This window comes from Equus przewalskii, chromosome 12, assembly GCF_037783145.1.
Source record: "Equus przewalskii isolate Varuska chromosome 12, EquPr2, whole genome shotgun sequence".
NCBI classification, from domain to species: Eukaryota; Metazoa; Chordata; class Mammalia; order Perissodactyla; family Equidae; genus Equus; species Equus przewalskii.
The window spans coordinates 32,862,972-32,878,650 of NC_091842.1; the positions used below are offsets into that span (position 1 = coordinate 32,862,972).

The 15,679-nt window shown below is 44.9% G+C and overlaps 1 protein-coding gene and 1 long non-coding RNA gene across 7 annotated transcripts in view; one reads left to right on the plus strand and one right to left on the minus strand.

Moving 5' to 3' along the window:
* Positions 1-2,447: 2,447 nt before the first annotated feature.
* The window catches only part of GSPT1 (G1 to S phase transition 1), a 34,027-nt gene continuing 20,795 nt past the window's right edge, over positions 2,448-15,679 (plus strand). For 2 of the 6 annotated variants that reach the window (XM_070566723.1, XM_070566724.1), the window contains exons 1-3: positions 2,850-3,260; positions 14,757-14,801; positions 14,907-14,960. In XM_070566723.1, coding sequence (XP_070422824.1) covers positions 2,903-3,260; positions 14,757-14,801; positions 14,907-14,960 — 457 coding nt within the window. In that variant the 5' untranslated portion in view covers positions 2,850-2,902. Of the gene's footprint in view, positions 2,586-2,849; positions 3,261-14,756; positions 14,802-14,906; positions 14,961-15,679 lie in introns of those variants that run through there. The other 4 variants (XM_070566726.1, XM_070566727.1, XM_008529522.2 and 1 more) reach the window with 3 other exon arrangements.
* LOC139074760 (uncharacterized) overlaps positions 5,832-15,679 on the minus strand; it is a 38,751-nt gene continuing 28,903 nt past the window's right edge. Inside the window, exons 2-4 of the long non-coding RNA XR_011524499.1 lie at positions 9,816-9,933; positions 8,291-8,369; positions 5,832-6,860 (exon numbers count right to left, since the gene is read on the minus strand). This is a non-coding gene — a long non-coding RNA (uncharacterized lncRNA). The remainder of the gene's footprint in view (positions 6,861-8,290; positions 8,370-9,815; positions 9,934-15,679) is intronic.

Sequence of the window (15,679 nt, forward strand, 5' to 3'; positions counted from 1 at the left end):
CGAATCACCCGTTAAACATTTATTAAGCACGTTTTCTATGCCAGGCATTATTATACCAGGCACTGGGAATATAAAGAAGATGAGAAAAGACCTTGACCTTCAGTTGCTCAGTCTTAGTACAACAGTAATTATCAAGAAGAGCTTCTCACTTTCCTGCTGGAAATTGCCTCACCCCTGGCAGGTCAAGGCTTTTGAAAACCAATGAAGTGGATTCTTTCCTGAATATCCATAATTATCCTATTCAGAGACTTGGAAGTTAATGACATCAAACTCCTTTTCTAAGTCACAGTCTTAGCGGTTTCTGTCTTTGTCCCCAGAAAAAGCACCAGGCACAAAGCAACTCTGCTAATTTAATTAGACGTGAAGAACTAACCTATCCGAGTGTGATCATCCAGTGCCCTACGGGTGACCCAGCTTGAAGTATGGAATGCAGTGACAAAATGGTTGGAGAAGGACAGTGTGGTTCACTATTTGAGTCAGGTGCTCGTGTGGACACTTCTTTTTTGAAGAAGAAGATTAGTCCTGAGCTAACTGCTGCCAATCCTCCTCTCTTTGCTGAGGAAGACTGGCCCTGAGCTAACAGTCGTGCCCATCTTCCTCTACTTTATACGTGGCACGCCTGCCACACCGTGGTGTGTCACGCGGTGCCATGCCTGCACCCGGGACCCGAACTGGCGAACTCCTGGCCACCGAAGCAGAATGTGTGAAGTTAACGGCTGCACCAGCAGGCCGGCCCCTTGTGGGGACATTTTCTTAGGAGCAGGTTGGGGAGTACAAATCTTGAGTGAGAAGATTCTTTATTTCGGACACATTGTATTTTCTTCTTGTTGTGAATATAAGATAAAAATATTTATCTCATTTAATAGCAATGCAGCTCTCCTAAATATGAAAGAAGGTCTGATTGTTATATCAATTGTTGATAAGTTGTCTCTAAATCTGAGAGCAATCAACACCAACTTTAAAGTGGGACACTCTTAAGAAAGATTCACTTGGGTCTTCAGAAAACTATATTAACATGTTGCAACCAGAACTTTGTATTAATCAGAGGAATACATCATCTACCCTGGAAAAAAAGTAAATGTCCAGAAGATTTCGGGGAGCATGGCCCACAGACCTGATAAGAAACTGAAAGCCAGCCTTGTTATAATGGAGGTTTCTGGTTTCTCTATATTTACAGTGCTCAATATCCCAAGCATTATGTGCTAAAGAGAAAAAGCATATATGATATTTGCTAGTTTAATATCAAACACAATTTCAAATCACTTTAGTGTAGGACTTGTTTTAAAAGGTAACTGACAGCCTTGTTTTTGACCTGTCTCATTAGGCTGAGTTCTCTTTCATTTTTAAAACACAAATGTTTAAAATTAAAAATCCTATCTAGGTGTAGATTTTAGACAGTAACATAAGGCTGTTCAGAAACATCTACTCTCTGTGTGTTCACGCCTTTACCCTGTAATTTCTAGCAGGTTAGCTCTTCTGTCTAGACTCCTTGCAGAAAAAATATCAGCACTATGTTTTTTTCTGTCTTCGGCTCCATATGGGTCAATTACAGGAAAACTTAACCGGTGCTCAGCACAATGGTATTCTCCTACCTCATGCAGTTGGGTCTAAGTATTTATCTTTTGCTCTGTTTCTTTTCCCATCTTTACCTAAACGCAACCTGTCAGCGTGAGATGCAGTCCATAAAGTACGTACTACGGGAATACTGGGAACACTGGAGCAAATCCGACCATTCAAAAAAACCCCACTTCATTTAATAGTGCCTAAAGAAGCTGGACGCAGCAAAACAAGCCTATGAGTTGGGTACAGCTGGATACATCACAGCCTATGGCAATCCTCTGTGCAATTTGCAAAGCCCTTGGCAGGGAGGAGGAAGGGATGGAAAAGTTTGGGAGAAGGCTCTAAAATGACTAGTCAAACAGTGAGTCATTGCAAGTTTCCAGTTAATAACCCCCTCTGTCGGGGCAGAGCCTGGGCCCGAGCGGTTTACGAGCCACGCTGCAGTTCCAGTTGTCATGTCTCAGGGTTTTATTCCCTTCCACCAAATGAATACAGAACATGAAAGACGCTCCGCGTCGGCTTTGAAATGTAGGGCAAAATCTGGCTGGGGGCGGGGAGAAGGAAGGTGCAGAGAGAGAGAGAGAACGAGATGGGGAGGCTGCGAGGCGCACAACGCAGAGAGGCTGGTGGAAAGAGAAGGAAGGAACTCGCAGGAGGGGAGAGCTTTTTGTCCTCCGTTTTCCCGCATCCTGTGCATAACGGGACGGAGTGGACCACCCCACGCGCTGAGAGACTCGCGGGCCGCAGCCCGCCGCCCAGTCCTGCCAGGGCTTGCCCCCTCCCTGCCCCCACCCGGTGACAGGTGGGGCCGCCGAGCGGCGATTAGACCTCCGCCTCCTCGCGCTGCCTGCCGGGAGCAGGAGCCGCTTCCGGTTGCTCCCCGCCCCCGAACTCCGACTCCCGTCGGCCCCCGGGAAAACCGCAGCGGAGTGGCGCGAGAGCTGCCGGGACTCGTAGTTCCGTCTTCGGCCGCGCTTCATAGCCGGAAGCCGGGACGGACAGGACCGAGAACTACCGAGGCGACGGTACGGGTGGCGCCGAGGGGTCAATCCACGCAGGGCGTGGGGTTGGCGCTGAGGCAGTCGGAGGTGGTTGGGGTTGGGTGGGAGGAGATCCGCTCGCACACACGAGGAGGGTTGAGTCGCCGCCGCCGCCGTCGTCGTCGCGAGTGCGGAGTCGGGACTGGAGCTGCCGCCGCGTCGACGCCGGGGATTGTGTCGCGAGCCCCCGGGCCTTCTGCCTCGCCGCCTTCCTCGGGTCAGCGCGGCCTGCTCCTCCCCGGCCCGTCGCCCCCGCCTCCATTTCCCGCCCTCTCTTCACCACACACACGGCCCCCCCGATCATGGATCCCGGCAGTGGCGGCGGCGGCGGCGGCGGCGGCGGCGGCGGGAGCAGTAGCGGCAGCAGCAGCAGCGACTCGGCGCCCGACTGCTGGGACCAGGCGGACCTGGACGCCCCCGGGCCGGGCCCGTGCGGCGGCGCCGGCGGCTCCTTGGCGGCGGCGGCGGCGGCCGAGGCCCAGCGTGAGCAGCTCAGCGCGGCCTTCAGCCGGCAACTCAACGTCAACGCCAAACCCTTCGTGCCCAACGTCCACGCCGCCGAGTTCGTGCCGTCCTTCCTGCGGGGCCCGGCGCAGCCGCCGCCAGCTGGCGCCGCCGCCACCAACCACGGAGCCGGCAGCGGCGCGGGAGGCCCCCCGGGTAAAGGGTCGGGGTCGGGGACGCCCCGGGACGCGAGGGACGGCGGGGCTGCGGGGGCGGAGCCCGCCGGGGTGGGGGCGGGGGCCGCGCGACCCGGGGCCCGGCGGCACGTGGGGCGCTGACAGCGGCGCCGGCAGGCCTGGGTGGGGCGGGCCGCGGCCGGCGTGCTGGGGGCCGGGCGGGGCGGGAGCGGCGGGCTGGCGACCCGGGGGGACCTGGGGGCCGCCCTTCCCCGGGGACCACAGTCGCCCCCTGGAATCGGGACCGTATGTGACGGAGCGGGGGCCGCGGCGGCTCAGCGCCACGAGGCCTGGAAGTGGGGACAGCTGGAGCCAGGAGCCGGCCGGGTGGGCGTTGAGAGATGCGAGGAGTCGGGGGGGACGGATGGCCGGGTTTCCCTTCACCTGCGGCCTAGACCGGAGAGCAGCTCTCGCTGCAATCCTGATACTGAAGCTGTAATTACGTTTTAGACATCAATGGCCCCGAACCGTCCTGAAGGAATCCCGAGATGCATTGCAGTCTTGTGATCGGGCAGAAACTGTTGGCTATCAATACAAAGATCTTTTTCACCCTTAGCATATTGTAAAGTTCCCAAAGTGTCACAAAGTTAGAGCTTCTCACTTAATATGAACGTGTGTAGGAAACGACATTGATTCGTGTGTCCTCTTTCTTAAGTGGGACTTGGTCTTTCCTCCTTAGTGACACGTTTAAAATTTTTATGGCGTTAAAATTGTTTACCTTATTCAGGTTGCTTGGCATAACTCGCTCTTTTTCTGCGTTCGTGTGTCAGTCATTAGTCTGTTCAGACACTTGGGCATTTGTTATAACCTAATAGTTGTCACGTGTCATTCTGACCAGAGCTAGTAGACAGGCTTTCTGTGGTTTCAAGTTCGGTCTTTAAAAATCTTCCTGTATTTAGGGACTGCTTAAGTCATAGCGTGCTTTCAGGTGCTGATTTTGTAGGAATGCCAAATGAGTGAACGTTTTTGTTCACTCATTTGTTCTCTAGGATCCAAGTAAAGTATTCTCCCCATATAAACAGGCTTATTTTAGGAGCTGTCAGTATTAGCTTAAAGAGAAAAAGAAAAGAAAAGGCTGAGGCTCCTTATTATTTCACCAGGGTATTGCTGGAGTGGATCATAGACGTTCCCAGCAGTTTATAAGGGAGAGCAGATTGTTGATTTCTCTTTTAAGCTCTGTGTTGTATTTCTTAGATAAGTGGACATCGTGAGTGTGCCCTAAGAGTTTGATTTCTTCAGAAACTTTTGCTACAGTTTTCTCTATAGAGGCAAAAAGAGTTTGGAGAAATAGTTTGCGAAGTATGTGGGCACACGGTTTGGGTTTGGTGGTTTTATTGACCGGTATTTCTTTTACTTGTGTGGGCAGTTGACGTTTTCCCTTTGAACAAGGTAGCTTGGCTTTTCTTTCTTTGTTTTGATCCAGCCATTTTGACTTCCTAAACTAGTTCACTTACCAGCTCCTAAAAGTGCCTGTTTCCCCATATCTTATCCCACAGATTCCTCTTACCCAGCCGTTTTCTTTTTGGGGCCCCTTCCTTACTCTGACCCACCAGTACCGCTCTGGCTAGATCTCACACTCCATTTCCAGCCCAGGTAGCCATCAGCCAAACAGTCATCAGGGGACAGCCATCCGAGAGCGGTGGTCTGGAATGGTGCTCATTGTCACCTCTTATGCGGGAGGGCTGTCCTCTCTCTTCCTGCTACTTGCCGTTCTGCACTTTTACTCTTAGTCCTTTTCTCTGTGCCTCTACTAGAAGTTGGAGATGTAAAAATGTGTAGGGAAGTGCTTGTCAGTAAAAAAAAAGTCCCTACATTATGGTCAACTTTTTCTTTTTTATTGGAAACCTATTTTGGGGTTTCTGACTTTACCAGCTGCTTCTACAAAATGCCAGCTAATGTTAAAAAAAAAATTATCCCCTGTAGGATGTCTATTTGGAAAAGAATGGATTTTCTAAATTGAGATCCAGAGTTATGTGGGACTGTTGGATTTGCATGTTCCAGCCCATTCAGGTCCATAAAATAGCGCCGTCAGAGCAGAGAACTGCGCTTGGGAGAAGCAGGGGAGAATTAGAAAGAGGCTTGCATTGAAATTTACAAAGGAGGAACCATGAAGTTTGCACCTTTTTTTTTAGAGCAAGGAAATGGACAGAAGGGCCAGTGCGTTTTCTTTCGTTAAGCCATCTGAAATTTGTGATGGGTGTTTTTAAATTAGATACCAGCAGAGCTCTTGAAGGAGCCTAGAGAGAGAGCGCTAGAATGAATGACTTTTAAAATGGGTCTGTCTAGGATGAACGTCTGTCATTTCTTCTGAAAACACACTAGTTTGTTTTCTTCTCCTTCCTTTCTTTTTTGGGGGGAAATACTTTCAGGGGTGCCTTGAACACCCAGTAGAGGAGGATGCTTTTGCACAGGGTGGCACTCACCTTCACTGGGAGGCTGCTGGTTGTGCCTGTGTCCAGCCACCCAAGTCACAACTCAGGATTCAGTGTTGACCTTGGATCTCTTTGGCAATTCAATGTAGGTTTCCAAAGAAATGATTAAGTAGAACCCATTTAAGTGTAATTAAGTGTAATTCATTTAAGTGCAGTTCTCTAGGATCCAAGTAAATTGGCTAAGTGATGCTCTTTAAGGTAGAGGTCCTGAAATGAATGAAATGTAGAAGACAAGGGTTATATGTACTAGAACAAACATTTTCTGCCATAAGATGTTCTTATTTTAAGTGCAAACTTGCACCTAGTTCAGTCTTTTTTATTACTAGATGAGAAACAGGTTTAGTGATGTTAATCAGGGTGACTTGGTGTCTTAGTCCTTTTGGTCTCCTATAGCAAAATACTACAGACTGAGTGGCTTATAAACAACAGAAGTTTATTGCTCACAGTTCTGGAGGCTGGAAGTGTGAGATGAGGGTGCCAGCCTGGTCAGGTGAGGGCCCTCTTCCCTGTTCGGGATGGCAGGCTGCTGACTTCTCGTGTCCTCACATGGGGCAAGGGGAGCTCTCTGGGGCCCCTTTATAAAGGCAGTAATCCCATTCAGGAGGGCTCCGCCTCCTAAAGGCCCCCCCAGTACCCTCACATTGGGCATTAAGATTCAACATAGGAATTTGGGGGGACACAAACGTTCAGACCATCGCACTTGACTTTTAGAACTGCTGGAGCTTCTAAAGTAATGGTGCAGTGTCCTTTCCACCAGCCAGCCCCAGTACCTCAAAACTCGGCCGGTAAAGAATGTGAGTATAGGGTAAAAGCAGCAGGCCTCAGTAGGCCCTCAGGAGGAGTTGTCTCCAAAAAGGAGCACATTGTATTGTGGACCCTGAATTTTAAAGAGGAATGTTCTGTTTTGTAGTGTTTAGCTTTTGCTGAATGCCTTGTTGTGGGGAGGGGGTTTTCTTAAGTGTACAGGTTGGTGGTTTTAAGTATATTCACAAAGTTAGGCAACGGTCACCGCTTGGTGGATGCATGTGAATCACTGAATAGTCTCAAAGGTGACCTCTTCGGGGCCGCAGAGGCGAGAAGATCCAGAATTAACGTCATGGTGGTTTTGCCCAGAAGGGCTCACACACTATTATTACAGTAAGTGATACCTGTTGACAGATAGATAAGTTTAGGTAGACGATAGGTAGGTTTCTGGGCTTGAGATTTGTGTTTCTTTTCCTTTAAGACTGAAGTGCCTGCAGTAACAATTCTAATGTGAAGGATGTTCAGGCTTCGGTGGGTCAGTACAGGGAAGAGAGCAGGGAGAGGAGGTCAGGGAAAGGTTCTGTTCCTGGAGTGGTACTTCTTTCCCTACCTAACTTCCTACCTGGGTCTTTCTTCTCTGATTTCTTTCTAATCATTTCTTACCGATTATTAGATTGGGCTCTTGTTTCATGATTTTACTTGCTTGAGTGGCTCATGCGGGACACTGTAGGGAGAAGGGAAGCAGCGACTCGTGCTGGGCCGTGTTGAGCAGCTGGTGAAACTTAGAGATTTTGATTGGGACTAAACTTTGGAGCAGGTTTTATTTAGTGTAGTTAGTACCTAGCTTTTTGCATTCTTTTGACATTCGTTTATTTTTCACCTTTTCTGGAATGGTACTGCTTGAAAGGACGGCTGTTAAAATTTATCAGGCTAAGTGAGGGAAATATTGGAGAGGGCAGATTTTAAGCCTTGTTTTGCTTGCTTTTGTTTGCTGGGGAGGAAATGTCTTAAAGTATTAAAGTAGTACTGTTTTTCTGGTTGAAGAGAAAGGAATGAAAAAGATGTGATAACCTTTTGGGGTGAGTTAGCAGTATTAGAATGGAATTTTTTGAGATGTGGATCGCTGGTTTTGCTCAGATATATGTCTAGCAGTTAAGGAACAAACATTAGCCTGCCTGCAGAAGGCAGGATGCTGTGCTAGGCACTTGAAACGACACCACCAAGATGAATAAATGGTGGTCCTCATGGAGCCTAGAAAGGGATCCGTTTCCTCCGGGGGAAGACACGGCATGGTACGGCATGGTAAGAGGGCCGCACAGAGGGTATAGAGGGCTCCCAAAGCCCAGAAGAGAATTGCTCACAGGTGCCCTTGTGGACATCCTTTCAATCTTGTCACCCTAATCATAAAACTAAAGATCTACCTATTTTCTTAAAAAGTGGCCTTTGTGACTACCTAAAGTGTTTTTTTAATTGAGATAAAATTCACCCTTCTTGTATTTCTGTATTTTATTTAAGTTTGGTAGGAATTTGCTAGAGAAGAGTATTGGTTATCATTTTACACTGCTTGTCTCTTTCATATCAAACAGCAGTGAGCTACTGTGAGTCTGGCTAGCGTGTCTGTTGGGCATGTTCATTTAGAATTTCATCATTCTAGTCACAGTTCTTAAAAAGCTTTGGATAGCACAATCAGAAGGACCTGCAACTAGAACATACAACTAGGTATTGGGGGGCTTTGGGGAGAAGAAGAAGAAGAAGAAGAAGAAGAAGAAAAGATTGGTAATAGATGTTAGCTGTAGATATTAGGGTGCCAATCTTTAAAAAAAAAAAAACAAACCTTTGGGAAGCAAGAATTTGGTCACTAGTTGAAAGCAGCACTCCGAGTTGTACCAGTTCTCCATCATAATTCTGCTTTTCTAGGTGAGAGAAACACTTAGTAAAGACTTTTTGAGCGTCTTTCACTAGCCTAGCCTAAGAGCAGTAACACCAAATTCCAAACCACATTCCGACTAGGTAATTGTATGTCACTTCCCTTGGAACAAACAAAAAGTGCATGCCTTAGAACATCGTTGTGTCGACCAGAATTCCTGCTGGACTGTGTGGAACTCCAGTGGGTTGCCATACTACCAGGCAGTCTTTGTCCATCTCCTTTGGGTGGTTGCCTTTGGGCGCAGAGGGGTGTTTTGCTCCTATCTTTGCACCTCCTTGGGGCTATCTGAAATGGTTCTGGTTTATGTGTTTTAATACCCCTCAACTTGTTTTTGAAGTAGATGGGATATAAATCATAAATAAGACTATCTTTTTTAGGGTTATTTGAAAAATAAAGTGGAATTTTAGTTATCTACAGAAAGTCTAATCAGGTTGGTATTGGCGTATATAGGTTCTTAGAATGTTAGGGCTGGAGATGACCCTAGCAGTAATGCAGTCTCCTGGTTTTCGGATAAAGAAACTGAAGCCTAGAGATGCTAAGTGAATGCCTATGGTCACTCACAGATTTAATGACACAGTTGAGTCTAGAATCCAAATTTGCCAACTGCTAGTTCAGTGCTCTCTCCGCCGCACCGTGCTGCTTAATAACAGAAAGCAGGGCACGCCAAGACCTGATTGCTACAACCAGTGTGCTTCTCTGAGACAGGGGCCCTGGAGTTTGCCATAAATTTTATTCTTAAAAGTTTGTGTAATTATTATGGGGCTTTGAAATGCTTGTTGTAATAATAAATTTATTGAGCATTTACCATGCGCTTAACATGCCCTTATCTTCACAACAATCTCTCGAGGTATAGATGCTGTTGACCTGTTTTACTGAAAAGAAAATTAAGGCTTAGAGAAGCTGAATAACGTAATGCAGTGACTTGCCTGAATAAATGGAGGAGCGGGGATTAGAATCTAGGTCTGATTTCAAAGCTTATGCTAGTCATAGTAACTCTGCTAGTCCTTTCCTTGTGACTTGATATTAAAAGATCTTTTTGGCTGAGACATTTTTTCAGAAACTGGGCCCATGAGTTTGTGGGCTGTGGCACCATCTCCGTGTTCTGTCTCAGTAGCAGGGTAACGCTGTCATTAGCAGGCAATGCTCTAATTTAAAGTAATATTTTGAAATTGCTTCTTCCTACGTTATGGGCAATGGTGATATAAAATACAGCTCTGATCACCACAGTCTGCAACATTGTGCCTTTCACCTTTAGGCTGTTAGGTAGTTAAGGCAAAACCACGGACATCTGTGTGTTCTGTAGGCTCTTCTTTCTGGTGTCTGCCTTTATTATTTTCTAGTGTTGTCTATGAGAGAAAACTACTTCAGTGTGCAATTTCGGTGAGACTACGTGGTCACTTGAGTGCTAGCAAATTTTTAGTTCTTTACTCACCCGTACTTTAACATCTCTTGCAGATTGTTTCTCTGATCCCTTCTTGGAAATTGACACGCATCCAGTTGTTTTTACTGAATGGAACCCTAATGAAAACGTAGTAAACGTGTAGACAGACCTAGGGATTAGTGAGAAAAGTAAAGTGGTTAAGACCGCAAGGATCTAGTGATCTATGAAAATCAAAAGAAAACTGCTGAAGTTAATTCAGTAAAAATCATTCGTACGTTTATTCTATATAGTGCACTGTGCCAACCTGGGGAGATACAGGCGTAGAGGAAAAAAGTCTCCATATTTGAGAAAAGCAGCCATTCTGGCAGTCTTTAATCTCCCAGGGGACAAGAACTAAGATATGTGTGGGTGTACTTACAGTTGAATACTAGAGTCTTAGCCTAGAGGAGTTCAGAAGAGAGATCATTAGCCCTTCAGGGTGGTGGGGTGGATGGGGAGTGGGAAAAAAGTGGAAAATCGGGTAAGGCAAGTTTACTACAATGGAGGAGAATCCTTAGGAGGAGCATGAACTGTGCACATGTGGCTATTTAAATTAATTAAAATTAAATGCAATTTAAAATTCATTTCCTCCGTTTCAGTAGCCACCTTTCAAGTGGCCACATGTGGCTAATGGCTGTCACATCACAGCATGGACACAGAACGTTTCCACCAGTGCAGATGCTTGTATTGGACAGAATTTTGTCACACTGTTTCTCACTTCTGTGCAGCATAAGACACTTGTGATTTCTGTGACCGCACTGAAGTTTTTATTTTTTCTTTAATGAACATAGCATTGAGCTAACAGGACTAACAAATTTCAGTTAGTATGGCTATTTTGAATATTGCTGTTTAGTATGTAAAGAGGATTAAAGATTAGTTTTATATCTAAAGCAGTACAAATTTAAATTGTTGCTTTATGAAATATATGAATTAAGCACTTTTCAAAAATTGGCCAGACATTTGTGTTTACAACATGTAGCTTGAATTAAGCGCGGCTTTCACTGCCTACCACGTGTGGCCTTGACTGACTTGTGCTGCACTGACGAACTGGCAAAGTGGGAGTCTCCATGTTGAAGGCCTTTGATACGTGATCAAATCTTTTAAAAAATTTTTATATTCTTTTTGAACATTGAGGTGAAATCCATATAACATAAAAGTAACCATTTTAAGGTGAACGATTCAGTGGCATTTAGTGCATTCACAGTGTTCTGCAATCACCACCTCTGTCTAGTTCCAAAACATTTTCATCACCCCAAATGGAAGCCCGCGCCCATTAAGCAGTCACGTCCCATTCCCCTGTCCTCCTAGCTGCTGGCAGCCCCAGTCTGCTTTCTGTCTCTGTGGAGTTACCCAGTCTGAATATTTGATGCAAGTGGAATCGTACAACATGTGACCTTTTGTCTCTTTCTTATTTCACCGTGATCAAATTTTAGCTAACTGCTTTAAGATTCAGATTATCATCTGTGTTAAACCAAAGGCAGCGCTGTTGCCTAACTTTCTTCTAGTAAAATGTCTTTTCACTTCTTGTTTTACAGTTTGTGGTAATATGCCTAGTATCCCAGCCAGTTCATCAGTCTTCCTTTATCATAACCTAGAGGATTCGTTTGTCCTTTTAATTTGGGGTATGGCAGTTTTATTCCCTGGTGCGCTCCGATAGCTTTCTCATTTAATTAGAATTGTTCCTTTTTTGAATACTTGATAAGGGAGTGTTGCTGAACATGGAGAGGCCATTGGAAAATAGGAAGCTGTAGTTGCATTCCTCCGGAGGTTTACTAACTTTTTCACTAGCAGATGTGAACTCTGCAGGACTGGAGAAATCAAGCCCTCTCATAGTCGTCTATTTGCTAACCATGAACAATGGCTTTGGGTTTAGGAGAATTCTAGGCCCAGGCTCCTTAGCAGCCAGTAAGATGTGGCTGTGATGAGCATTATGAATAAGACCAGAGTAGAATGAACGAGAGAGGGTTGCATGTGCGTTTGTGAAGACTAGGTACAACTATATTGACAAGTTTAATTAAAGAACATCTTGCTGTATCTGTGATTTTCCTGGCTCATTATTTCAAAACATCAGTTCAGAAATGTTGCTGGCATTGCCATGAGGTTTATAATGAGATGTGTGGTCTGAAAGCACGGAAAGCTTCGTTCCACCATGGGGAAACGATGGGCAGCTTCTTCTTTTGGGCCCTGTAGTATCATGACGTGTATATTAAGCACTTAGTTGGTTTTGGTACTTGACTCTATCTCTGCATCTGTAAGCTTTACAGACTTAAGACAAACATAAATGTAGGCTCTTTTGAAAAATAAAACTGAACAGGTTTTCATTATGCTGCCTTATGCAGCCTGGAGGTGGTCTCATGACTGATGTCACTGTCCTGAGAAGTGCCTTACAGCCTTTTGCATGTATTGTATATTTGTAAATCTAAGAGGTGGTTCGAGAACTAGGTGGTCAGGTGTATGTGCTATTTGGCTTTGACAAACTCAGTTGCAGTTTGGGATATCTTATTAAGTGACGGGAGAGCCCACCGTCCCAGCCGTCTCAATCTTTTTCCTGCCTTAAAATACTCGTATGTCATTGCTTACTCAGCTTACTTTCACTGAGGGATTTTCAACAGGGGTCATTGAGGACGGCCAAGATGGCACTGTATAACTTGGAAAAGCCCAGTGAGTCTGATATGTCTGAATGTTAGATGGTAGTGATTACAGTCAACTCTTTCACAGGGTTTGGGGGATTAAATGAGACAGCAGTCAGCACATAGGGCTCAATCAAAATGAGTTGGAGTTGGGGTAATGGGCCACCACCTCCACCCCCACCCCCACCCCCATCTCCAGCACGGTATGGATTTGTGAGTGCTTCATATCGCTGTCTGGCCCATAATAGATACGCAGTACACATTAGATGATCGAACTGAGTTGGTACTCAGTACGTGTTAGGGGGTGGGGTAGGGATCCATTTGTTGACTATCTGCTGGGTGCCAGGAGTTACTTAATTGACACTAAACAAATGTATTCTCTCATTTAATCCTCTCAGCAATCCTGATGGGCAATGGCATGTCATTTCCGTGATTGCGGTGAAATAATTGCATCTCACAACTTGTGACAAGCCAGGATTTAAAGGCAGGAGTTAGCTCAGTTCTAGCCGTGTGCTGCCTCTTCCATCTGTAGGGTGGCATATGAACTTGACTCACTTAGAACTGCCTGACTGTCTCTGAAAATTGAATGATTTTTCCTTACCTTACCTATAAATTTTTCTTGGAAATAGGAAAAGGAGAAAAAGTTAATCTGTCTTACGTCTGAAGTACAACTCCTGTTCCCTTCCAAACCTAGTTCAAATGATTTTTCCCGTTTCTGTTAATATCCTGCCGATCACATAGGTTGGGTCATCTTAGACCTTCATTCTTCCTTCCTAGGAACGCCTGGCAGGTGTCGCCTCTGTTCTCTGCACATCACCTTCCTCTCTAGTTGTACTGCTCAGTTGTCCTAATGGAGGAGTAATGCTGGTCTTTCTGTCTTTAGTGTCTGTCCCTCTCTGGTCATCTAGATACTACCATAGAATCATCCTCCTGAGTGACACCCGGCTTGTCACTTCTCCTGAAAAACCTTGGTTGCCCTTTACCTTTCAGGGACAGGAAATTACTTTCTTCAGCTTTTCATGTTATTGAAGATTGGGTCCAAAACTTTTTCTTGACTTATTATAAGTGTTAATACTTCTGGGCAGTGATTTTAAATATGAGTTTTTTCAGGTGATTAGCTCAATATTCTTTATTACTTAGTGTGCAGAATTCATGTGACTTCAAATTCTTTGTCTTTTTGCATCTTGGAGGTTCTTTAAAGCAAGGGCACTTTCCTATTGGAGTATCATTTAGGTTTATCAGACATAAGAAAGAAACTTACATGTTTGGGAATCAGTAAATATTTCTCATACATCTCTTCCAGTGATGTCATAAGTACATTTGCAGTGTGACAACTGTGCAAAGTGGGTTGTTGATTGGCCTTAGAATTCTAGTACAGGACAGCACTGGCCTCACTGTAGTCACCTTTGCTGAGCTGTTGTAAGGGCCTCCGTGCATTTCAGGGATTTTATATGAATGTCTTTCTATTTTATTGGTATCAAATACAATTTATTCAAGGATCTTGATAACGTGTGTGATTAGAGACTCTTACAAGGGGCTAATCCTAGCCTTCAGCTAGAGTTACCGAGGGAGACTAGAGAAGTACAGACTGTATTTGTTGAGCAAAATCTTCCTAATTTGATCTGCACTGGGCTGTGGATTACTTTTATAATGTCTGTGAAGGAAAAATCTATGAAGCAAATTAAGAGACTAAGCATGCTTTTATGAATACATTTCAATACTGAAAATGTTTTGAAATTGGCTATAATTGATAGTTTGGGGTTTTTTTTTGAGGACGATTGGCCCTGAGCTAACATCTCTGCCAATCTTCCTCTATTTTATGTGGGATGCCACCACAGTGTGACCTGGCGAGTGGTGCGAAGTCTGTGCCCAGGATCTGAACCTGTGAACCCTGGGCCGCTGAAGTGGAGTGCGCAAACTTAACCACTGCACCACTGGGCCAGCCCCAATAGATTTTTAAAATAGGTTAAACAGAGACTTTTTTTGCTGAGGAAGATTTGCCCTGAGCTAACATCCGTTGCCAATCTTCTTCTTTTTTGTATGTGAACTGCCACCATAGCATGACCACTGACAGAGTTGTGTGGGTCTGCACCCAGGAACTGAACCCAGGCCACCAAAGTGGAGCTGCCGAACTTAACCACTAGGCCACCAGGGCTGGCCCAAACAGAGACTTCTAATTTGAAAACCTGAGTTAGTTGCCATTGCTCTGAATTATTGAGGTTTTTGTTATGTTATGGAACTTCTGTTTTTACTGTATTTTAAAAGATAAGTAAAATGGATATATAGGTCTCAATTTTTAATGGAACTTATTTCTGTTAAACAGCACCTGTGGACCCTTCTCAAGAGGAACAGCCATTGTTGTGTGAAGGTAATTTCTGTGATGTGTCTCTTTGAATATCTAATTGAGAAAACATTAAGTTGTCTGTGGTGTGTAAAGCTGGATATTGTTTTGTAAATTTATATTATATCTCAGTTTCTTGTCTAGGTTCGAATTCAGCTGTTAGCATGGAACTTTCAGAACCTGTTGGTAAGAAAATTTCTGACCCTATTAATACAGTAATATGAAACGCTTTCACTCTCAAGATTTAAGGTGCGAATGTAAGTGTTATGATTATTGTAATGCCTCCATTTAAAACTGCCGTTGGGTCTTTGCTATTAGGACGTAGAAAGCAGAACTGACAGGGCATTCACACTGCCGTGGTAAATGTAGTGACTGTAAATGTAGAAGAATTGAGTGGAGGAAAGCTGAAGTCACTTCAGGTAGTTGTATTTGTTCCGTTTACTTGGTGAAAAATTTCCTTCCTTTTTGTAACTTTCTTACTCTTCAGGGTTTCATATTCCCAAGGTGATTAATAAAGTTGATGCCAAAGTTACAGTACCTACAGAGGAAGAAGAAAAGATCTAAATCCTTTCACACTTATCCTGTGTTCTGATTTTAAACTTTCCCTTTTTTCCACTGTCAGAGCATCCTGACGTTGGAATAACTGGGCCGTTAGGAATGTAGCTCTCCTGTCCACGTGTTGTTGGTCCTTATGGAGATGGAGCTTTGTTAAAATAGCCATCTCTCGTAGTCTCGGAGTCAGAGCTCTCATGTCAGCAGCGAGGCCAGCTTGAAAGCTATTATCCATTTCTGTTATGAAGGAGATTTTCTTAGGTGTCACCAGACATTAGGAAATGGAACTAAACATGCAAAAGTTCTGTTTGTTGTTTGAAAGCATCTGTGTTTTAAAGTATAGATTATAAATC